Below are 24,794 nucleotides of genomic sequence, written 5' to 3' on the forward strand. Positions count from 1 at the left end.
CCTTACCAGTGCTCTTAAAGACATTCATAGCCTTATGCTTATGGGACATGGCTTCAACCCAACTTGGAGTGATTCAGCTGCTATGCTTGATTTCTCTAAACCTGTTGGCTGCGATTTATTCTCTTGCCAACTCACTATTCTTTCTACAATAGGAGGCGAACACCTAGTTGGATACTCGACCCTAAATCTCCCTACACTCTTACCTGACGGTACCTGGGCTAAACCCGACTCTGACCTACTTTATGCTGAACCTTACTTCTTCCCCCGAAACTCCCTTGTTGAATTCACACCTAATATCTACATTGCTGCCAACCCACTTCAACTATCCCTCTTCTGGGTACCCATGCAACCCTATACTCCAGAACCCCTTATATATAACTTAGGCCATTTTTATTTCCTTACCTGCTTTGTGAATATTACATTTTATGACCACACCTCGAATTCTGACCTTCCTCTTGATCCTTCTAATAACTGCACCTTCTTTCTCACACTATGAATATTACATATCTTAATGACACCCAATATTCCTCCTTTGTTGAAAGAACTTCCCTGTATTTTCATCCCTCTGTACCTATCCAATTTTCTATTACCCGAAGCATTACACCATCCCTGTTTCCATTAATGACACCATTTCTAAGTGAAAAAAACTCCAGAAACACTCTGATGACACCATCAAGAAACTTGGAGCAACATCAAAAGCCATCGACCACCTGCGCCTGATACCCAACAGCATGACCCTCAACACAGCTGGGGACCTGGCTGACCTCCATAGATACTGTGACTTCGGGACCACCGTCGTTTCTCTCTGGAGGACTGGACCTTGTACCGCCCACTGGAATCTTTTTAATTCCGTCTATTACATCCAAAAAGGATGCAACTCCCTTACCTCTGCTTGGCAAACAGCTAAAACCATTTTATTTCTCTTAGCCATTACCTACCTCATCTCCCTCTTCATTAGACTCTTACGCTGCTGAAAGAATAAACTAAATTAATTTTGGGCCCTCGGATCCCCCTCCATATATGTCCCTCGAGGACCACCGGGTGGAACGTTATAATAATGTAACCCCTCTAATATATGAAATAATTATTGTGTGAAATGTTTGCTGTATTGAAACCCCCAATACTCTGTAACTTCCAAAATTAATGAACACCCCACTAGCCTGATGTAAAAGCTCTGAGCCCTTAAAGCACGCATCCTCAAACTACGGCCCGCGGGCCACATGCGGGTGTTTTTGCCATTTTGTTTTTTTAATTCAAAATAAGATATGTGCAGTGTGCATAGGAATTTGTTCATAGTTTTTTCTTAAACTATAGTCTGGCCCTCCAACGGTCTGAGGGACAGTGAACTGGCCCCCTGTTTAAAAAGTTTGAGGACCCCTGCTTAAAGTGCAAACGCCCTGCTCCCAGCATAAGGCACACCGTCTGGCCCACACTGATAAGGACACAAGCTGTTTACCACGGTCTATACAACCCTGAGACCGTCTTGAGTTGAGGTCTCCTGCCCGATAAGAGGAGGACTCCATGTCGCTCCGAGAGACAATCCACTGATTGCTGTGCTGTGTGAGCCTGAACCAACTGTGGCCGCCTGCCTGTCTCTGTTTTTGTCGTCAGTCCTTCAGTGTGCTTCGCCGGGTGGTCTTTGCTGGAGCCTAGGACCCACTAGGAATAGGTAAATAAACCCTGTGTGATTGCATACTCATTCTGTCTTGTGTGCCATGTGTTCCGGTTCGGCTCAACTATCTAAACATTGAAGATCTAGCCCAATAGGGGGAAGGCCCGGCCAGGTCTGGGTCTCACGTGATTTCGAGGTGCATGTGGGTGGACGGGGACTTGAATCTGGGTCCCTTCGTGTGCCCCAGACTCTGACAGGAGGAAGGTTTTCATATATATTTTACTAATTTTCTTTCATCTCTGACACTTCTATTATAAAGGGCAAATAGCAATATCAAATTATTTCCTCTAATGAATCCCCTTTTAGTTTGCACGAATTTCTTGATCCGGGTCACTATTCATAATATAAACACTATTAAGCTTAGCCCAGGCTCATTTGGCTCAGTAGACAGTGTCAGCCTGCGGCCTGAAAGGTCCCGGGTTCAATTCTGGCCAAGGGCATGCGCCTGGGTTACAGGCTCAATCCCCACTATGGGGTGTGTAGGAGACAGCCCAGCTATGATTCTCTCTCATCACTGATGTTTCTATCATTCTCTCCATCTCCCTTCCTCTCTGAAATCAATAAAGAATATATACATTTTAAAATAAATAAATAATGTTCCCTTTTAATAGAACAAAAAAAACTATTAAGCTTATGTGAAAGAATACACAAAAGGACAAATATTGTATGATTCTACTTATAAGAGGCACCTAGGGTAGTAAAATTCAGAGGCAAAAAGTACAATGGTGGTTTCCTTGGGCAAAGAGGAAGGGTGAATGGGGAGTTATTGTTTAGAGGAAATAGTTTCAGTTTGGAAAGATGAAAAATTCTGGGGAAAGATGATACTGATAAGTGCACATTAATGTGAATGTACTTAATGCCACTTAACCACATGCTTAAAAATGGCTAAAATAGTATTATGCATATTTTTCACAATAAAAAGAATGAAGTCCCAATATATACTACAACATAAATGAACTTTGCAAACATTATAGTTAAGTGAAAGAAGCCAGATACAATAGGACACACATTGTATGATTCCATTCATATGAAAAGTCCACAATAGGCAAATCTATACATATAAAGAGATAATATGCTAATTGTCTGTTAAGGTGTCCCAGTTAACGACCAATTTGCATATTCACAGACCAGCAGAAGGATGTGCATGCAGCAGGGGGTGGGCAGCTGGAGCCAAGTTCCCTGGGGTCTGAGGAGAGTGTCTGACAGGAGTCCAGACTGCAAACAAGGAAGTGCAGCATCCACGGGGAGCTCTTCCAATCCCTGTGCATGGACATCCTACCCCAGCCCCAAGAGGGCAGACAGACTCCCTGCTCCAGCCCCCGCACCCCCAGGGGGACGAGGAGACCCAACCTCGGGGTAGCTGCAGCCCACAACTCTGACTTCCGATCTCCTCCCCCACCTACAACAATAGCACGCCAGCAACCACACATCAGTGCCCCCGAGGCACCTGGGGCCCGTGGCCCACCACTGCCAGGCCCCCTCTGCTGGGGCCGGGCATGCCTCTCCTCCCTACAACTCCAGACCTGGGTGGAGGCAGGCCTGAGCGGCCCGCCAAGGTCTGACCCTTCCCCCGAGGAAAGCAGCAGCTCTATCTCCACAGCAGAAGCGCTCTGAACCTCGCAGAGGGCTTCACTAAACCTGCCCTCCTAGCCCGCCTGGCTCACCATGGCTGGGCCCCCACCCCCCTCCAGGAAATTGGAGCCCCACCCTGGGTGGGTACAGCTGCAGAACAGCCACTACAATTTAAAGAATGGCACCAAGTGGGAAGGTTTGACAGTTACTCCCCCTTTCACCTCGCAGCCCCCGTAGCGCCCCCCATAAGGCCCCACCCCCCATCAGGGCCTCCAAGGATAACCACTGATACAGGGCAGAGCCCGCCCCTCCTGTGGAACCCTCTGCAAAGCTTCCATAGCTACAGTCCCAGGAAACAATCAGGCCCTCCTCCCCTAATCAGCACCTGCTACCAGCCAGGGTTCCCCTGGACTTCAAAATAACAATCCCTTCCCATTTACACATCACTAACTTGATGAAACATTTCTAGGTTTATCAGCTCAGAACCTCCTCATGATAACCCAGCGAGGTAGGCGGAGAAGAGATTACAATTCCCATGGAATATGCGTATGTATTCAGAAATGCAGCTCAGAGAGGAAAAGTGTCCAGCCCAGGGGTTCCCAAGGTGCAGCACACGCCCCACAGGGGGGCAATTGGTTTTAAGTAGGGGCAACTTGAGAATGAGTTAACAGTGAATTTTGTCCATTTCTAATGGTTCTCGGGGGCCTCATCTACAGCGTATATCCTGCATAATGAAGGCTAATATACAAATGACCAAATGGTGGAATGACCGGTCACTATGATGCACGCTGACCACCAGGGGGCAGTCACTCAACACAGAAACTTGGCCCTGGTGGTCAGTGCGCTCCCACAGGGGGAGTGCCACTCAGCCAGAAGCCGGGCTCATGGCTGGCGAGCACAGAGGCATTGGTGGGAGCCTCTCCCGCCTCCGTGGCCATACTGAGGATGGCCGACTGATGGCTTAGGCCCACTAATCTGTCATTCGGACAACCCCCCAGGGATCCCGGACTGGGAGAGGGTGCAGGCCAGGCTGAAGGGTACTGGGCCTCTAGTCTATATATAAATAAAGCACATTTGTTTTTGCCAAAGGTTTAGAAAAGGGAGGAATTCACTGCTGACCTGCATGAGGTTTCTTTTGGGAGGTGATAAAAACCTTCTGGAATTAGACAGGAGTGAGCACAAAGCAGAACAATATGACGACCCCAACAACCACTGAATTGCACATTTTGTAAGAATAATGTTTTCTGAATTTCATCTCAAAAAACTTATGGACAAAAAGTAATCTCCCTGCAAGACAGACAGAAACAATCCTTTTTATGATTTGGCCTCAGAAGGCACAAAGCATTCCTCCTGTCGGGAGCACTAGAAGTGAGTCCCTAAGTCTGGTCCACATTCCAAGTTAGGTTTTACACTTATATCATCAACTCATTATCCTTTCAGTGTCACATGGGGAAGGTATTAACGTCAGTCACCCATCTACAGATGAAACTCAGGCTCAGAGAGGTTCCATACCCTTCCCAAGGCCACAGGGACAAGCGGCGGTAGAACTCACATTGGAACCCAGAACCAGCTGACGCCAAACCTGTGCTATTAACCTCCATCAGGGGTGGATTTTCACCGACACATCGTTTGTGAACCCATAGACACTTGGGACCACCCCGCTCCCCAGAACTTTGACATCATTTCTGGGGCGGGTTCCATACACTTGAATGTTTTTCATCTCCCCAGGTGTTTCTCAGGTGCATTCTATACATAGAACCACCTCTGTGTGCCTGATGGTTTTATACTATTCACATGGGTAACTGGCTCCAGCTGGCTGGTGAGTGCCGTGGGGGCAGTGCCCCTGCCCAAGCTCCCTGTGACTGCCTGCCACTGTGACAGCACAATGCCTGCCTGAGGCGGCGGCACTCAGGAAATATCATTGGACAGAAGGATTCAGAGCAAACTGCCACCCAGAACCTCAACTGCCCAAGGATTCCGCTGGAACTGAGGGGCGCACCGTTGGCGCTGGGGAGCTGGCCTATCTGGCCTCTCCAGTGGGCAGGAGGTTCACGTGCCCACGTGGTGGGCAACCCCTGCTGCCAACTGGGGCACCTCAGCTCGGCCCAGAGCAGAGTTGTTAGGAAATAACTCTCTACCCAAGCTTCCTCTCCCAGTTCCCAAACGTAGAGGCCCAGCATAGGGCCTAGAATTCACTGAGGCTGCGTGGCTGTTTATTCAACATGGATCACCGAAGCCGATCTCGCAGCAGACGCCTGATCCGAACCCCTCGGACTCAGTCCCGAACCCCCAGTGCCCCACTCCCCTTGCATGTGGAACAGGAGGCCACAGAAAGAGGAGGACGGGAGCGGCGGGAGCCCCCTAGTCAGAGGACTGCTATCTACACGCCCCCGGAAAGTGAAGAGCTGCCAGACAATGTTATGGGTAAGGACAAGCTCTCCCCTTCGCAGCAAAAGGGAGGTGGCTTCATATTTTTCTTCCTATACCCACAGGGGTCAGGGGTCAGGGAACAGAAAGCAAACTTTTCATGGACAGGACTGGGGTGAGGGGTGAGTTTGGCCAGGGCAGGTTCCCATCTGCCTCAAAGGGTTGGCACAGGAGCAAAGATAGAATATGTGAAAGTAACTTGAAACCCAGACAGGCTCCTGGTGGTGTTTACAAAACCAAGTACTTACAATAGCAACTTCCATGTGCCGGGAGCCTTGGGACACAGATGAGTTTGACATCGACTTCGACCCCAGGTAGCTGACAATCTAATAGAGAAAAGTCAAACGGTTAGGATAGCTTCCGAGCAATTCGGAAAGACGACGAGGGCTCAGGAAGCTAGGTGGGATCTTGGGGACACAAAGACTGCCAATGGTTCCCATCCATTTGGTGTGTGCCGGGTCTTACCTCTCCTGCCCCGCCCCAGTCCTCACCTGCCATTCTAGCAAAACAGTGAGGAATGGCGTGATTGTCAGAGAGGGAACAACACTGTGCTGGGAGAAAGGTAAGTCCTGGGAACTCACCAAGTGCTGATTTAAAACGGAAGACATACCTTAAGGCAGACAGTGTTAGGTCACCAAGCTGTGACTTCCCGGCTGGAAACGTTCCTTTCCTGCTGGAAGAGAATAAAGTGTCTTCAGACACTGCTTTTCAGGGTAGACTTTTCTTCTCCAAGTTTTCCCAGGACTTAAAAGGGCTACGGCCGGTGCGGGAAGTCAGGGCACTGTTCACCCAGCTCAGCCCAAGGAAAAGGAAAATAAACGTTAAAGGTATAAAAGGCAAACATTTCAGAGGCAGAGGGTTCATTTCACCTTTGGGGAGGAGGCAGGATGGTGGGCTGCAGTGAGGCTTTTTAGGCGAGGGGTGGGGAAGGATGAGGAGGATGTAAAACAGGCTGAGTGTGAAGACCCCTCATCTGCAATGGCGGCAGGTCCGGCTCCTGTAATGGCGGCAGGCGCGAGAGGCCCGGCAGGCTCAGCACCTGTAATGGCGGCAGGCCCGGCAGGCACAGCTCCCGTAATGGCGGCTGGCCAGGCTCCTGAAATGGCGACAGGCCCGGCAGGCCAGGCAGGCCCGGCACCTGTAATGGCAGCAGGCCAGTCGCAACAAAGGGGGGAGGCCAGTCTTCAAGGACGCTCTGGGAAGAGATGGGCCTAGAAGGACGAGCAGGGCCTCAAACAATGCTTAGAGCCGGCAGAAGGGAGGGCAGAAGGGAGGGCGGGAGACCAGGCACAGTGGACGCCATCATAGGGTCTCCCACCAGTCAGGCGTCCGGGTGGCCGCGGCCTAGGCATGCGCCTTCCGGCCTGTCCCCAGGGCGCATGCGCAAATGCCCGTGAGGGCGGGGCATAGAGTGGGCAGGGCTAGGATGAGAGACAGGTGTGAACAGGGCAGGTGTCCTCGCTGCCTCGAAGGGTCGTCGCAGCGGTAAGGGTATATAATACGTGAAAACAGCTTGAAAGGGAGACAGGCTGTGGGGAGTGTTAGGCGTCACTTATAAAAACAAGTGATTACAGTAGCAAATGCCATGTACAGGTGCCCTGGGAACAAAGATGAATTCCACACCGACTTACATCCCAGGGAGCTGACAGTCTAACAGACTTCTGCGGGATTCACAAAGATGACAAGAGCTCACAGGAGGATAACAGGGATTCTGGCCCCCATAATGTGATGGCATAATTGGCATAAAATGGAACAATAATGTGCTGGGAGAAAGTCTGGGCTCCTGGGAACTTTCCAAGTCTTCACGGGAAAAATAGAAGAAGAAAAGATACCTTGAGACAGGCGTAGGTCACCTAAGTGCCTGGCTGCCCTTGCTTGCTGGAGAATAAATGATTAGACCTTTCTTCTCCCAAGTTTCTGGGGACTTAAAAGATCTGCAACTAGCGGGGGTAGTCATGGCACTGTTCACACAGATCACTTCAAGGAAAAAAACTGTTACAAGCATAAAATGCAAGAGGATCAAAGGCAGATAGGTTAGTTTCAGTTTGTTAAGGGGGATGGTGTGCGGTGTAGAGGCTTTTTGAAAGAGATGGGCGTGGAAACTGTGCAGAAGACAGGAGCACTTGAGGCCAGGCCAGTCACTGTCCACTCCAGAAACACAGCTTTTGCTGAGTTGGGCTGAGTGCCAGGCCTGTCCTCCCCAAGGCGCAGGCGCAAAAGCGGGCAGCGGCCAGCAGGCCACGTGGCAGGGCTTAGGGGTGGGGGGTGGGGGGATTGAGAGGGTTGCGGTGGGAGTAGGGGCAGCCTGGAATCCGGAGAGCGGAGCGCGGGGAGCGGGGGCGGGGGGCGGGGGGCGGAGGGGGAGGGCGGGGCAGCTCTCGCGAGGCCGAGCCGGGCTCGCGGGGGTGTCCAGCGCGCGATTGTAGCTGCCTGGCGGCGGGAGAAGTAGCGCTCTCGCCAAAGAACGTGCGTCTGCGCTCGCGTGGTCATGGAGGCGCAGGGGTTGCTGCCAGCCGCGAAGACTCCAGCCCCCAGCAGGAGCCTCAGGCTGCTGCTGCTGCCACTACTGCTGTTCCTGCTGCTGGCCCAGACTCTGCGGGGCTTGGAGGCAGAGGAGAGGCCCCGAACCCGTGAAGAGGAGTGCCACTTCTACGCGGGGGGACAAGTGTACCCGGGGGAGGCGTCCCGAGTTTCGGCCGCCGACCACTCCCTGCACCTCAGCAAAGCCAAGAGTAGGTGGTGCCCCGCCAAGGGGGGTTGACCGGTGGCTGAGGGAGGCGGGAAGTTGGGAGGACCACGAGACCCGTGTGCCCTGCTTAGGCTACCGGGGAGCCTGACTTGGGCGGCGCTCCCCCCTCCCCCCAGTCCTGCCTCTGGTCCCTGGGCGGGCCTGGCTCTTTCGTAGCGGGGCAAGGGAGGAGGGTTCCTGCTGTGAGAAAGGGATTGTTTCCACTAATCAGATTTTGTAAGTAGTGGTTACCCCAAAAGCCGCAGAAAAAGGAAAGCGGGTGGTCCAGGTCCCTGACTTACAGGCATCGGAGGATGTTGTGCAAACTGAAACACTTCCTCAAACATTGCAAAGTGGCTGCAGCATATCGCGTCTGTTTCCAAGTACTATTCCAGGGAAGACCAGGTTAAGTTGAATAATGATTCATAGAAAGTTTGATTAAACAGAAAATTGGCTAAACAAAATGTTCAGGTGATCAAACGTTTCACCTTTCTCTTTTTTCCTTTTGTTTTCATCTTATAAAGACTATTAAAAGCCCTTCCCCAAAACATATAATAAGTGGGTATTCTTTGTGTCGCTTAGAAATGAAGAACTTCTTACAGGGTGTATTTTGAAGGCTCTTTGTAAGGAAAGGAAGAAAAAGGCGGTTCAAAGTAATGTATTTTGGTTGATGATAAACCTCATGGCAAATTTGTGTCCTGCCAGTTTGGCTTTTGATTATTTGCATTTCTGTCCAGTGTACACAGGTAATGGCCACTTTCAGGAAGGACACGTCAGACTGAGATACTGAGAAAGTTATGGCCTGCTGCATCTAGATGTTAAGATTAGCCAAAAAGAAGTGGGCAGGGATTAAAGGATAAAGACTGTCCCTTGCTTGCTTTTAAGTAACCTGCTTTTCCTACAGCATTCTGAAGATGTGTATTGTGGTTCAATTACACCATGTTCTATGTCCATATTCAGTGTAAAAAGTATGCTTCATAGAATCCTCAGTGTTAAGTGGGATGTTACGACTTAGGATGGAGTGGGAGTAATAAATGAGAAGAACTGTTTTGCCTTCTTAAACATGTGCAGTTCTTTCCTACTGAAAGTTAACTACTTTTGGATTTTTTTGTTTTTAAGAAACCAGTCTCACGCTTTTATTTTTTTTAAACAACATGTTTATTATTTCACAGGAGGCCTTAGCTGGGTTAGATCTTACAACGCTGCAGTCAAGATGTTGGCTGGGCTGCATTCCTTTCTGGAGCTCAGCATCCTCTTCCCAATTCACATGGTGGTGGGCAGAATTCAGTTCCTGGAGGTTAAGGACAGGGTCCCTGTTTTCTTCCTGGCTGTGACCTGGTGCCATGCTTAATTCCTAGGAACCAGCCGCTTGCAGTTTCTTTATTCCCAGGCCCTCTCACCGCATGGCAGCTTATTTTGTCAAGGCCAGCAGGAAAATCTTGGAGTCCCAGTCTTGTGCTTTTAAAATCACAGTATTTCAAAGTGGCATTAGTTTCACTTACCTGGGAAGATATTTTGAACTGTGTCAGCCAGTTAAGTGTTTACTAGCATTACATTATATTTCCCATACGAAACAAATCCCATCCAAGTCTGCTCATAAAAACGAAAAAACAGTGGTAATAGATTTCCCTTTACCAGAGAACTTCTTCAAATTTTGGATATTTGCTATATCTCTGTGTCATGTAGGTTTATCTAGAATTAAAGATATGAGGACTTTTATTCATAAAGTGGAATATTATAGAGCCATTAAGGTCATACTTTGAAATAATTTTTAGTGACAAGAAAACTGTAAATGATTTACTGTTGCTTTTTTTTTAAAGGGGTGCAACATGATCCAAATTTGTGTTTAAAGGAAAGACATCAGAATGTTAACAGTAGTTAAATTAATGGGGTTATGGGAAAAGGAGGTTTAAATATCCTTTATACTGCTTTGCATTTGCCAGAATCTGTTACATGATTTATATTCAAGATTTTAATACACAGAGAGGTTGCTTTGGGAATTCCATTTATAGATCCTAGCAAAGTTAACTGCATTCTTTTTTTGCTCCATAAATTGATGACAGTTTTTTTCTTTGAACTAACTTTGTAATTCTTAAATCAAGAACCCAAAATTTTCAAACTCAGAATTTTGAGAACAAAATTTATTTCTCAGATTTGGTTGTCCTCATATGCTAAAATCATTAAGGAATAACAGGTCATTATAATTCCAACCACAAATCTACTTAATATATCCTGTTAACCAACCCCATTGAGTAGCATTTTCAGTAATGTATACAAAGCATGTATAGTTCAGTACCCTTCTACTAACTAATTCCCCCTCTTGGCCTTTGCCAAATCAGATCAGGATATTTATATGAGGTAGGCTGCTGACAAGTAATCACATGTTAAATATTAACTTCACAGAGAAATTCATCTTAAGTTTATGTCTCTTTTCAAAGTGACCAAAAATGCTGGCTATTATACAAAATATAGTAAATGCTGGCTATTATGAGCCTTACTTTCTAGGAACCATAGTCAAACTTGGAAACAAGGATTGACTTCCATATATGTAATGGTTCTGAAAGTTCAAGTGTTATCTGAATGTAACAGAAGGTATATTCTCAAAGCGTGTTGGCTAGAATTACAGCATGCCCTTACAAGAGAGCAGCACCAACTATTCAATTTCCATTAGGTCACTTGAAACCTGTTCCAGGGGGTCTCTTCTTTCAAAGCCCTCTAGGAAAATAATCCCATGGTCTGGGATTGTACACTTCCGGCCTGATGTATTTGCAAATGTCCTGCTCTTTGAGTGTGGCAACAGGTCCTCCATGGGTAGGTGAGAAACTGGCCAAATGTTTAAATTAGTACACCTGAAAGACTGCCATTAGGGAAAGGCATATCTAATTATCTGAAATATATTAAGTTATTCAACTTGGAGGGGCTATAGTGAAGGATCCAGTAGAGTATAGTGCAGGGATGGAATGTAGGGGGGGGCGGGTTCTGTGAGCATGAATAGAATTAAAAGCATTGTCAATAACCTCCAACTGAAATTGAGCATTTCTTTCCATTATAAACATCAGCAACAAACCACATTAGCTTCAGCAGTACTTAGCTTGTACCTGTTGTCAATAGACCCCCGGGTATTTTCATGCCATATTGTGGTTGGTGGTTGTTACAGGTATCCTTCACTATTTTTGGTAGTTAATTAGATCACTGCTAGATCCTGCATTTTTAAAGTCTTAATAAAAGGGAACATGTATTACTACATCACCAATATGGGTCTTTTGTATTTTGATAATTTCATTTTAATATAAATTTTTCCTTTGTAATTCTATGTATTTTATTTTATATATCCAGTAACACTATTCTGAGAAGTATGTAAGCTTCACCAGACTGTTAAAGAGATCCAAAGGTTTAGAACCCTTGATTTTATTGATTTCCTAAAGCTCTTCTCCTGTCATCCCATCCGTTTTCTCAGTGTTATAAAACATCCTATATTTTTCTTCCTTAGTTTCCAAGCCAGCACCTTATTGGGAAGGAACCGCTGTGATAAATGGAGAATTTAAGGAGCTCAAGTTAACTGATTATCATGGAAAATACCTGGTTTTTTTCTTCTACCCACTTGATTTGTAAGTAATACATGTACAAAGCAGCTAGTAAGACCTCAGTTATTACCGATCATTAATCAAGGTCAGGGCTCAATCCCCAGCAGGGGGTGTGTAGGAGGCAGCTGATCAATGATTCCCATCATTGATGTTCTGTCTGCCTCTCCCTTCTTCTCTGAAATCAATAAAAATATATATTTAAAAAATTGTTTAAAAATAGTTTCTTTACAAAAAATAAGATAGGCTAAATTTGGCCTGTGGCTGAAAGTTTGCTGACACCTAGTCTATCCAAATGGGAAGGATTCTCATAAAAATTAGTACATGGAGGCTAATACAAGTCATGAAGCTATACAATACATAACCTTTTAAATTAGCTTGACTAGCTGAAATGTATAATATATTTTAATTTCCAATAGAAACCAGAAGTTGAAGTTTTAATATATAAAAAGTATAGGCCTTCTAAATTTATGTTATAAAACCAAAGTTAAAACATATGTAAAATAAAACATTAAACCTGAATTCTGAAATTAGTCTAACATAGCAGACAAATATGCTCTGTCTCTCCAGTGTTATTTAAAACTCCATAATGAATAAGACATAGCTAATTATGCATGATGTTAGCAATGGTCTTCTGGCTAAGATAGCTTCTTTCTGTTGTTTCTGTATAAAGTCAGACTGGGCCTGGTTAGATAAGGAAGAATTCTCAGGCATTTGCCACAGTCTATAAGGATGAAAGTCACAAACAATCCTTCAGTTTTCTGCCAGACCTTTTTCTCTGTCTTCACTAAGAAGTCAGGCAAATGTGTCTCTAAATAGTATTTCTTGGGATAATAGAAAGGAAGGCAGGGACTGACCATACCTACATTGTGGAAAATATTAAAAATACACAGTATAGCCCAGGTTCCAGGGACGTAGTCTAGATTAGAACTTTCTGCTTGCATATGACAGTCCTCCACTTGAACAACTGAAACATTTGAAAAGCCTATGTTGGAGTGTGGTAGGAACCTGGCCCCTAAATCTACATTTTTCTAACTTTCTTGGCCATCACACACAATAGGAAATAAATGTTTAATTTCTGCCCAATACACTAACACATACATAAATGGTAACATTCAGTCTGTATGCACCAGTACAGCCATGCTATACTGAAATACTGAAAAACTTCCATACCAGAGGGTAAATAGCCACTTTCTCAACACCCTTCCCCAAGTTGCTCCGCCTACCTGATCCTTTTTTGAAATCTCCAGCACTAAAGCCAATCTATATATATAAAAGGCTAAGTGATTGGCCCGTAGGTATGACATGCATGCACTGACCACCAGGGGGCAGATGCTCAACACAGGAGCTGCCAAGTGACACTAACTTTGCAGAGTGCCCTCTTGCACTCCAGGACCCCTTGGGGGATGTCAGACTGCCAGTTTTGGCCTGATCCCCGCAGACCAGGCTGAGGGACCCCACTCACTCCGCAGACACCCTTCGAGCCCTGGCGCCACCCCAGGTGTGGCCGGCCGGTGAGGGACCATGGGAGGTTGGCTCCAGGGCGTGTCTGGCCCATCTTGCCCAGTCCTGCCCCCCCAGCCACCTTCTAATTAATTTCCTTTCAGTGTGCACGAATCCATACACTGGCCTCTAGTTTTGAAATAAGGTTGTTAAATATTTTTAGTATCATTCCTGAACACACACACGTATATATACATGTTTCATAACTCACCCTTACTGTGAATGATGTATTCTCATATTTTCTATTTCACTGTTTTAAAATGCTAATTGGAACTCAGTAAATTGACTTAAGTAATTCCTACCACAGCTTGAAAAACACTACCCTAAGGTAATATTCTCTAAACATGCCCTTCTGACAACGGGACTTTATCAAAAAATGGAGGGGATGGGAGGGCATTTCCTCATTTCCAAAATCCAGATAGATGCATTTAGCTCATAAGGCTGGTATAGGAATGTAAAAACAATGAAATGATGTCAGATTTGTATAGATCCTTTGAAAGCTGTAAAGCATTTTAGACTACTCAATATTGAGAGGATTCATATATAAAGTTGTTCTTAATGTGCATTTTTATATACTAAATGTGTTTGTAAAGACAAGTCATTTCAAACTCGCATATATGTGTATTTTGAGAATACTGAGTATATTTTCTTTTTACTTTCAGCACTTTTGTGTGTCCAACTGAAATTATCGCCTTTGGTGATAGAATTGAAGAATTCAGATCCATAAACACTGAAGTGGTGGCATGCTCTGTCGATTCACAGTTTACCCATTTGGCCTGGTCAGTACCTTACATTTACATTTGTAGGAAAAAGAATGGATGTACTTTTAAATTATTGGCAGACAACTCAACATTATAGGAATATAGTTATTTATCAGATAATTCAGATTTGTCTGGGTAATGCTAGTTCAATGAAGTTACATAAAAATAAAATTGAGGGGGAAAGTTCAATGCAAAAGATGTCCATAACAAAAACTATTGAATTGTATGATTATTTTATTATGACAAATTTTGGGTAGCCTTAATCTGGAGGAAAAAAATCTTTAAAATACCATTTCTCTGTTACACAGTTGTCTAGTATTAAGCCAAACTCAAAATAGCTTTTATAATTTTCCAGAAGCAATGATTTTTAAATTAATTTTAGAAATATTTTAATTAATTGTTTCACCTAATTAATTGCAAGTTAAAATGACACAAGATGTCATTCTTTTCCCCTGTTTGATTGGCCAATATTTCAAATTTGAAAATTTTCATGTAGTGATTTCCAAGGTGGGAAGAAACAGCACTCCCATACACACAGGTAGTTCAGCATTTCTGGAAAATAGTTGGGCAACATGTTTCAGAATCTGAAATGTGTGTGTTGATGTGTTTTTAATCATGTCCACAATTTTTTGCACAAAACTGTATGCATGATAAAGACTGTTCATTGTTTTTAAAACTTAACATTAAATTCATAGAGTAACAAATTCAAAACAAGTTTTCCTCCATTTACAATTATGTGTACATATAAATTATATGTGCATGTATATGTATATAAAACTAAAATTTTAATTGGTTCAGGAGCCACAACTCAAATTTAATTTATATTACCTTAAGTATTTAACTCTCTTGAGTATTTTTTAAAGCAATTATATATTTTATTTTATTTCCCTTGAGTATTCCAAGAACATAAGCAATTCTTATAATCTAGTAAATAGATATGGTGCATCTTAAATCCTTTTAAATTGTTTTGTTACTATTTATAAACTGAATAAAATTTCAATTTACACATTTTAAATTGGAATCACAAGGTATATATGTTATTCTAATATGCCAAATGCTCTTAAACATTATAAATAACTCATTATACAAATAGGTACTAATTATTTCTCAATGTAAGAATATTAAAACTATGGGTTTAATTTGCTTTATCACTTCTATAGTAATTCTGTATCTCCATATGGTTAAAACACAAATCCTGTAAGGGAAAACATCTATGCCATCCCAAATAATTTGGGATGGTTTTTCCAAGGAATTCTTTGGTATACATTCTCAGCTGGATAGGTTTCATGTCAACCAGAGATTTCTACTTGGATGTCAGAACTGGGGCTGCAGACATGGGAAGCATTATTTCCCTGTTTTCTGGCTGCTATGTCAATGCCTTCCAGTTGGGGCACCAGCCCACATCCCCCAGTTTCAACTTAAAGAATACTTAAATCTCAAGACTTATGTGTCTGGGATTATAGCTAACTTCCTTCACTGCTGCAAGTAGACTGCATTTCTTTGTCTCTCAAAATATTAAAATATCCAGTTGTTTCATGCCTATCTCTCAAGGAATTGCCTTATGATCACAATTCTAAGGTTATGCTTATGACAGGCTCTATTCTTTATTCATCAATTCTACTTCTAGAAATTAATCAGACAAGTGTACAATGTTAAGAATACAAGGATGTTCCCAGCAGTGTTTATAAAAGCAAAAAAATGGAAGCAATTTAAATGTATGTCAGTAGAGATTAGTAAAATGTGGTATGTTTATACATTAAAAATGTGATGTGTAGCTCCATATTTAGTGTTTAAAGGATATGAATATATTGTTAAGTAGGGGAAAGGGCAAGAAAATAGAATGTATATTAGCCTGTCTTTTTTAGAGAAAGAATGGGTGTGTGGCGTTTGTCCATGTAGAGAAAAATGGGTGTGTGGCATTTGTCCATGTGTGCACATGCAGAGAAAAAGTGCTCTTTTGATATATACCATTTATTTAACTCTAAGAGGTAAATGTTCTGTTTTTTACAGGATTAACACCCCTCGAAGACAAGGAGGACTTGGACCAATAAAGATTCCACTTCTTTCAGATTTGACCCATCAGATTGCAAAGGACTATGGTGTATATCTGGAAGATTCAGGCCACACTCTTAGGTACCTTTTTAGTGGTTTTACATTATGACCAATCCAAATACATTTGTAACCCTCATTGAAATGGAGTTAGGAGATACAAAGTTTGATCAAGAAATATTATTTGCTCTACTTGCAAAAATGGTATAGACACTCTTTAAAATAATTAGTGAGTGTCATAGACTGTTAGAGCTGGAATATTATGTAAAGGTCTTTGACCAACCCTATCTTTATTTTACAGATAAACAGATTCATAGAGTTCCATGAACTTAGCCAGAGAAATATAATTGGTTGATGGCAGAGTGCAGACTTGAACCCTGGTCCCCAAACTCCTTGTCCATTTCTTTCTCCTCTTCTCCAAACTGACTCCAATAATGGTTTTCCTAAATATAAGTATCATAGTATTTAGCAAATCTATGTCTTTGGAGTAGGAAAAATTAAGGAAATATTTTACCCAACAGTTCTCACTGGGTTACTTGAGCTAATAAATGCTAATAGAATTCTTTGGGTAAAAAGGGGCAATTTTAGCTTAAAACAACTAATTTTGTTATAGTTGTGTTTATTAGCTTTTCAGTGCTAATAGTTTCTTTTTTAAATGTTTTTTTGTGAAAGTGTCATTATTTTATAATCCTGTTTTTTAATAACAGCTTGACTGAGATATATACTATATGACTCACCCAATATAAAGCATAAATGCAATACTTTTAGTATATTGAGTTTTGCAATGATCACCACAATCAATTTTAGAACATTTTCATTATTCCAGAAACAAACCTCATACCCATTTTATTCCCCCTTTTCCCTAACTTTCTAGCTCCTACTACTGCCTGCCTTGTTTTAGTGACACACATCTTCATAGATGCTTAGTAAAAGATCATTAGAAGGTAAAATGGTTTGAGACCTTACGTGTCAGATGTTTTTATTCTACTCTCATGATAATTAATAATTTGGCTGGATATAGAATTGTAGATTAAAAGGCAGTTTTCCTGCCACATTTGAAAGCATTGCCCTGCTTCCTTTAGCTTCTGGGGTTGTTATTGAGATGTCTTTTACCATTTTAATTTCTGATTTTTATAATAATGACCTGTTTCTTCTCTGTGGAAGAGACATACATGTATATTACACCAAGTATGGCAAATGTATTAATCTCAAAGTCTACCAAAGAAGCAGTTCACAAAATTAAAACAGAAGACAAAAGCTAGAATTTGCTAGCAAAGGAAAGGCAGATTTGTTTTTGTGTGGTGTGTGTTACAGAGGAAAGCTCAAAATTTTAGATCAGGCTCACTTACTTCAGAACAGACTTGATTGCCATTGACAACAGTTTTCAGCTGTAAAAGCAGCTACATGAAAGAACACCCATATAAATAACTAGTGGCCCGGTGCACGAAATTCGTGCATATTAAAAGGGGATTAATTAGAAGAAATAATTTAATATTGCTATTTGCCCTTTCTCTATAATAGAAGTGTCAGAGATGAAAGAAAATTAGTAAAATGTATATGAAAACCTTCCTCCTGTCAGAGTCTGGGGCGCACCATGGGACCCAGAGTCAAGTCCCCGCCCACCCACATGCGCCTCAAAATCACGTGAGACCCAGACCTGGCCGGCGCCCCCCATCCCCCATTGGGCTAGATCCAGACCCGGCCAGTCCCAACCTTGTCCAGCCTGGCCAGGCAGGGGGTGTAGCCTCAGGTCCCCTGGCCTGGCGCCAGGACAGGGGGCATGGCCTGAGGTCCCCCAGCCCAGACCGGGGCGGGGGATGTGCCTTGAGGTCCCCCGTCAAGCCCCGCTGGGTGGGGGTCATGGCCTGAGGTCCCCCATCAAGCCCCGCCAGGCAAGGGGGGCGCAGCCTCAGGTCCCCTGTCAAGCCCTGCTGGGCAGGGGGCATGGCCTGAGGTCCCCCGACCCAGCACTGGGGGGTGCACCTTGAGGTCCCCCATCAAGCCCCACTGGGTGGGGGGCACGGCCTGAGGTCCCCTGTCAAGCCCAGCCAGGCAGGGGGGGTGCAGCCTCAGGTCCCCTGGCCCGGTGCTGGGTGCACGACCTGAAGTCCCCTGTCAAGCCCCGCTAGGCAGGGGGTGTGGTCTGAGGTCCCCCAGCCTGGTGCTGGGATGGGGGAAGTGGCCTGAAGTCCCCTGTCAAGCCCCACCTGGTGGGGGGCATGGCCTGAGGTCCCCCGGCCTGGCACTGGGGCGGGGGGAGCAGCCTGAGGTCCCCTAGCCCAGCACCAGGACGGGAAGCGCACCTTGAGGTCCCCCGTCAAGCCCCGCGGGGCGGGGGGTGTGGCCTCAGGTCACCTGGCCTGGTGCCAAGGCGGGAGGTGCGGCCTGAGGTCCCCCAGCCTGATGCCAGGGCGGGGGGCATGGCCTGAGGTCCCCTGTCAAGCCCTGCTGGGTGGGGGGGGCGCGGCCTGAGGTCCCCTGTCAAGCCCCATGGGGGAGGGGAAGGGCTTAGCCTCAGGTCTCTGCTGATTGCTCATTAAGGCTCCTTAAGGGAACTTGGCCTCAGCTGTGGGAGCAGCCATCTTTGTGATGGAGTGATGGTCAATTTGCATAGTCCCTCTTTATTAGATAGGATAATTAAGCAAGTTGACCTGGTCCAAGGGGAGTGAGTCATAGTTATTTCAGACATCAAGTTGCTCACTCAAAAAATGTATTGTGAGATAAGCAGGAATACTTTAGTAATGTTTAATATTATTATGAAACAAGATATCATGAAATAGATATGTAATACCATGTATTTCTACTAAAAATATCTCATCATTTATACTTGTACACAAGCAATTAGCCCCAGTATCTGAGATCTTGTTCTAATCTAAAGTAAGTATTAGGTTGAAATCCATATTGACATCAGTGAATTCTTTGAAAATTTTTGTCTCTAGTCTACTTTAACTCTTGCAATGCCATCACTATCTCAGTAACAGGTCTTTTTAATCAAACTACGTCATTACTCCCCAGGCCATAGAAGTGAGTCACACATACAGAGATTTAGAGGGAAAGGTGACTTCACTTATATTGGTGACCCTGTCTTTTTCCACCATTAAAAGGAAATAAAAAGACATTCCAAACAGCCAGTGAAGAGAAAGATGGATCACTTCTTCACTTCAAGGAAGACTCTGCTGTGTAGTTTCATCATTTCATTTACAGTACAGTAAAATCCCAAACCTAGTACACGTGAAGATTAAGCTGTAAATACTACAGGACATTTCAGAGACCAAAACAAAATTTTAAAGCTAATGGGGGGTGGGGGGAGGTAAAAGAGGGTAAAGGAGAAATGTATACCTGAAACCTATATAATTTCATTAACCAATGTCACCCCAATAAATTTAACTTTTTAAAAAATTTAAAGCTACAATTTAAAAATTATAATCCAAAATTATATAGTATATACGTGTTTGTGTGTGTGTGTGTGTGTGTGTGTGTGTACACTAGTCAGGTAGTGTGTTGATTCTGTATAACAATCCTGTGTGGATGCTACAGGGATTCGCATTAATTAACAAATATTTGTCTTAACTGAGATGAAATAACCCCTACTACTTTTGTGTTTTATAGAGGTCTCTTCATTATTGATGACAAAGGGATCCTAAGACAGATTACTCTCAATGACCTTCCTGTGGGCAGATCAGTGGATGAGACACTGCGTTTGGTTCAAGCATTCCAGTACACCGATAAACATGGAGAAGGTACTCTTTCCTCCCAAACATCATAGCCTTTTGATTTTTTTAGTTTGAGAAGAGGTAGCAGTATAACTAATTTGGTTTATTATCCTATAAGTACATTGGATGGTTCCAAAGTCATCTGATTGTTTTCAAATTATTAGCTAATCTTTTTAGTAAATCAAATTATTAAAGTGTTTTTAATGAAATATCACTAATATAGTCTGCTTACTGAATTAAAAGATCCAAAAGTATTCATTATTTGCATAGTCCTTTTGGATAAGCACAAAGAAAAGTTTCTGCTGCTGTAATATTTCAAATTATGTTTCTAAAACTTAAAAAATGTACCATTCTAGCAGTATTTAGTAATGTAGGTTTTATTTGCATCTGTACATTATTTGATTTAGATTTTTTTCCTCAAGGTAATTCAGTAATCAGCAAGGTTATTCAGGATCACACTAGTAACCTATTCATCCTTTCACTCCCAAGTTTTTGCGGTAGCTAAATGGGAAAGGTCAGATTTTCCTAAAATAGAATATATGTTTTATATTCCTTTCAAATGTGTAACTCAATGCCTGGGTCAAGGTATATTCCAAATAAAATCCTACTTTCTGAATAATTTTAAAGTCTCTTTTGGCAAACAGCAAATCATGGCATCAGTACAAAATACTACAGGAAACAGCAAATCAGCTTATTTTAAGTTTATGTAAGTTCAGAGAAATTTTTGCCATACCCAGACCTTTCAGTTCACCACATCCCAAAAGTTTCCAACTTTCTTAGAGGAACACTCAATTTGGTTTCTTATACTATAAATGCAAGTAAACATAATTGACAAAAATGAAAATAGATTAGCTACCTACTGCTAAGCTCTGTGACCAAACTTCCTTGGTGCGAGCAAGCAAGCTACTAACAGCCAGGTGGTCAGTGGCCTAGAAATGGTCTCATTAATACAGGCTCCATTTTTTATTTCATTCGGGAAGAGAAAAGCCAACAGTTGACCTCTGTTTTTAAATTGTCTTTTACCAATTTTTGTTCCTTTCAGTCTGCCCTGCTGGCTGGAAACCTGGTAGCGAAACAGTAAGTCAAATTGATTCTTCTGTTAAGGGGATATCTGGGGCCAAACAAAAATGCCAACCTTAAGATCATCTGTAATAGCACTGTCTTGATTTTGTAAATGACTTAAACATTGCTCGGCAAAAATCAGAAGAGTACAGGCATTCTTTGAAATGTAGAGAGAGTAGCTGACACTGGAGAAAGCAGAACATAGGACTTCATGCTGTGAATTTTAAAGCCTAATATCCAGCAGAATATGTCATTAAAATCAACAACAACAAAAGGGAGCAGCAGAGATTGGGTAGAATCAATTCAGAGGGCTGAGAGAACATTTATGGAATTTCTTCCTATATTGTGGGCAAAGAAAACAGTCACAAGCAAAGCTTTTCTATATATAGTAAAAAGCTTTAAAAAAAAAAACAACACAGGCTTAACTAACATTGAAGCTAATGATTCATCATTTGAAGGAAGAAAAGATTGAAACAAGTACATTCATGGGGAGGCTGTATAGCTTATAGACAGTCCCTGAAGTAGTCTCTGGCCAGTAGTCTCTGGCCAAAATACAACTTAGAAACTTGCTTGAACCTTTTTTAAAAATATGTTTTAATTAATCTTGAGAGAGAGAGAGTAAGGGAGAGGAGTAGAGAGATAGAAACATCGATGAGAGAGGAACATCATCGATCAGCTGCCTCCTGCACGGCCCCTGCTAGGGATTGAGCCCACAACCCAGGCTTGTGCACAACCCAGGCTTGTGCCCTGAACCAGCAAACTCTTGGTTTCTGGGCCAATGCTCAACCGCTGAGCCACACCAGCCAGGCTTGAACCTTTTTTAATGAACATGTTATCTTCTAAAAATCAAAGAGTTTTACACCAACTCCAGTTAGGAAAAATACCTAGAGAATTAGAAGAAGAAATCATTATCTTAGGATAAAAGAAAAATATAGACCAGAATCGAACCTGGGACCTTTCATTCCACAGGCCAATGCTCTATCCACTGAGCCAAACCAGTTAGGGCTATATGCGTCGTCTTTCTTCCTTAGCAAACAATGACAACAAAACAGTACCATTGGCGTACACAGTGAGACTTTCTTCCTTAGCAAACAACGACAACAAAACAGTACCATTGGCGTACACAGTGAGACTTTCTTCCTTAGCAAACAACGACAACAAAACAGTACCATTGGCGTACACAGTGAGACTTTCTTCCTTAGCAAACAACGACAACAAAACAGTACCATTGGCGTACACAGTGAGAGGTAGAAATTCACTCTAACCTCACTCAGATTAGTTAAAATAGATAATCCCAGATCCAAAGTTAATGCTACAATACAATATTCACCTCTACACAGATCTGATGGATTTGAAGTTAAGCATTAAAGAGACTTTGAGCACTAGGTACTTTAAATTATAAATCAGTCATTGGGTTAATTTACAGTTATTGATTGTGAGGCTCACAGATAGAAATATGAATCAGAAGCTACAGGTATCACCTAAGAAGCCTTAAAAAGCATCAAGCTCGGGGCACTTCCCCCTGGAGCTAGAGCAGAACCAACAGTGACTGATGCATTAACATCACCTTGTATTGCAGGCATGTGCTGAGAGAGCAGGATGAAATAAAGATGAAATATGAAACTAGTACAAGAAATACAGCTGGGGGCGGGGAGACGGAAAGAAAGTAGGAAAGGGGGATATAGGATCAGAAAAGGTTTTGTGCTGGTGTTTAAGATAGATGAATTTTTCATCTCCATATCCCTGTTTTCCCCTGTATATTGCACAGGCCTCCTGGTTTATCAGTATCTCTCCTCTCCAATGCATGTCATTCTCCAGACCAGAACCTTTTAGTGGCTCTCCATCACCCACAGGACAAAGTCCAAATATTCAGGGCACAGCCTTCAAGCCTTTGCATTCTGTTCCCACCAGTCTCTCCCAGGTCATGTTCCCTATGATTCATGCACAAATGCTGTGCTCCCACCAAATCATGACTCATCTTTCCTCCAATTAAGCCCTGTTTTTTCACACCTTTGTGACTTTGCTCAGGTCTTTCCCGAGCCTGAAATACCTGTCCCCTTCTCTAAATTCTACTCGTCTTTCAAGACCAAATTAAATGTCACCTCCACTCGGAGACCGTCCCTGATGCCATCTCAGCCCCCACTGAGTCACACAGCCTGGGTCATACACAGTCGTACTGTGCATTGCATCAAAATAGCCACGTACACTGACATCCTTCCCACGTGCTTGTATGAGCCTCAGAGGTGGTGACCATGGTAGTTACCCTATATCCCCATTGTCCAGCGCACTATTGGCACTGAGTAGTTATTCCATAAGTACCTAAAAATTGAATTTAAATGCAGAGAGGTTATAAACTGACAAAAACAGAACGCTCCTTGAAGTGATGCCTGAAAAACTAGGTAATGTTTATTTTATGCTAAAGAAAAATTATGAAGACGACGCATATAGCCCTAACTGGTTTGGCTCAGTGGATAGAGCATTGGCCTGTGGAATGAAAGGTCCCAGGTTCGAGTCCAGTCAAGGGCATATACCTTGGTTTCGGGCACAACCCCAGTAGGAGGTGTGCAGGAGGCAGCTGATCGATGTTTCTCTCTCATCGATGTTTCTAACTCTCTCTCACTCTCCCTTTCTCTCTGTAAAAAAAAATCAATAAAATATATTTTAAAAAAATAAAAATAGAAGACGCATATAGAACTATCATAAGGTGATTACAAGAGGTTTTTTTTTATATGTAGGGATGGATGTACTTTACCTATAACTATCAAGTATTAACAGGTCTAGTAGGGAGGCTTTTTTTGTTTCTTTGGAATATTTTTCCATTCACTAGTTATTGAAGTTAATGCTCCATGGTTGTATTTGAGTATTTTTTTTTTTTACCTTTGCAATTTGAGGTTAAAAGGTTGCATTTTGGACCTCCAAAAAAATCCACTTGAACACACTGCCCCCTTTTCAGGTTGTTGGCACCCCAACACTTCACCAGCAGATGATTTTAGAAATACATTAACATCTGTAGCCATGCTCTCTTAATGTGTTTGGTTTAATTAGATCAAACCCGAAGATGCCATGAAAGCCTGGTGGCCGAGAGAAGAGCTGTAAGTAAATTCGGGGGTGCTTGAGTACAGATGTTAATTTATTGACAAATGATTTTCCTTTTGGCTTAGCTGAGATTAGTAGGTCGGACAAATCCAGTGTTTCCTATATACATATATATGATATAATTAGTACATAAACACAGTCTTCTTTAGTCAAGAGATGGGAAACTATTATCAGACAACTAATGATGAGTGATCTGCTTTTTTCTTTCAATAGATAATCCCAGATCCAGCTGGAAAACTGAAGTATTTCGACAAACTGAACTGAAAATACTTCCTCTGGCCATGATGCTTGAACGCCTTCAATAAAAGGCGCCATGTTGTTACCACATTGTGTTATTGTAGTTACTTCTTGGAGAATATAAAACATCCATGTCAGGGTCCAAAGATATTTACTGTTGAAGTCAGACACTAATGCCAAAAGATAGGCAGTTATTCACTCTTTCCAAACTAAGAAATGTCCAATTGAATGAAACACGTAACAACAGTAACTGCCATTTATGTGGTACTGCTACCTGCCAGGCATTTTGTTATTCTACAGATGAGGAAACTGAAGCTCAGATCAACTACTTACTCAAAGTCACACAGCCAGATAGAAAGGTAGAAACAGACTTTGAACCCCAGACGGTCTCCT

At 43.0% G+C, this 24,794-nt stretch overlaps 1 protein-coding gene across 3 annotated transcripts; it reads left to right on the plus strand.

The window, feature by feature from the left end:
• Positions 1 to 5,336: 5,336 nt before the first annotated feature.
• Positions 5,337 to 24,491, plus strand: PRDX4 (peroxiredoxin 4). 3 transcript variants are annotated; one of them, XM_028138654.2, is made up of 8 exons: positions 8,054 to 8,403; positions 11,890 to 12,007; positions 14,146 to 14,262; positions 16,255 to 16,377; positions 19,903 to 20,033; positions 21,049 to 21,083; positions 24,114 to 24,160; positions 24,378 to 24,491. In XM_028138654.2, the coding sequence occupies exons 1-8, from the start codon at positions 8,160 to 8,162 to the stop codon at positions 24,379 to 24,381; spliced, it is 819 nt and encodes a 272-aa protein (XP_027994455.1). In that variant the 5' UTR covers positions 8,054 to 8,159; the 3' UTR covers positions 24,382 to 24,491. The 3 variants fall into 3 exon arrangements, with proteins under 3 accessions (XP_054576716.1, XP_027994455.1, XP_008159530.1); XM_054720741.1 differs by lacking the exons at positions 8,054 to 8,403; positions 24,114 to 24,160 and adding an exon at positions 5,337 to 5,668; XM_008161308.3 differs by lacking the exon at positions 24,114 to 24,160 and having other exon boundaries at positions 8,055 to 8,403.
• The last annotated feature ends 303 nt before the right edge of the window (positions 24,492 to 24,794 follow it).

This window comes from Eptesicus fuscus, chromosome 1 (assembly GCF_027574615.1).
Source record: "Eptesicus fuscus isolate TK198812 chromosome 1, DD_ASM_mEF_20220401, whole genome shotgun sequence".
Classification (NCBI taxonomy): Eukaryota; Metazoa; Chordata; class Mammalia; order Chiroptera; family Vespertilionidae; genus Eptesicus; species Eptesicus fuscus.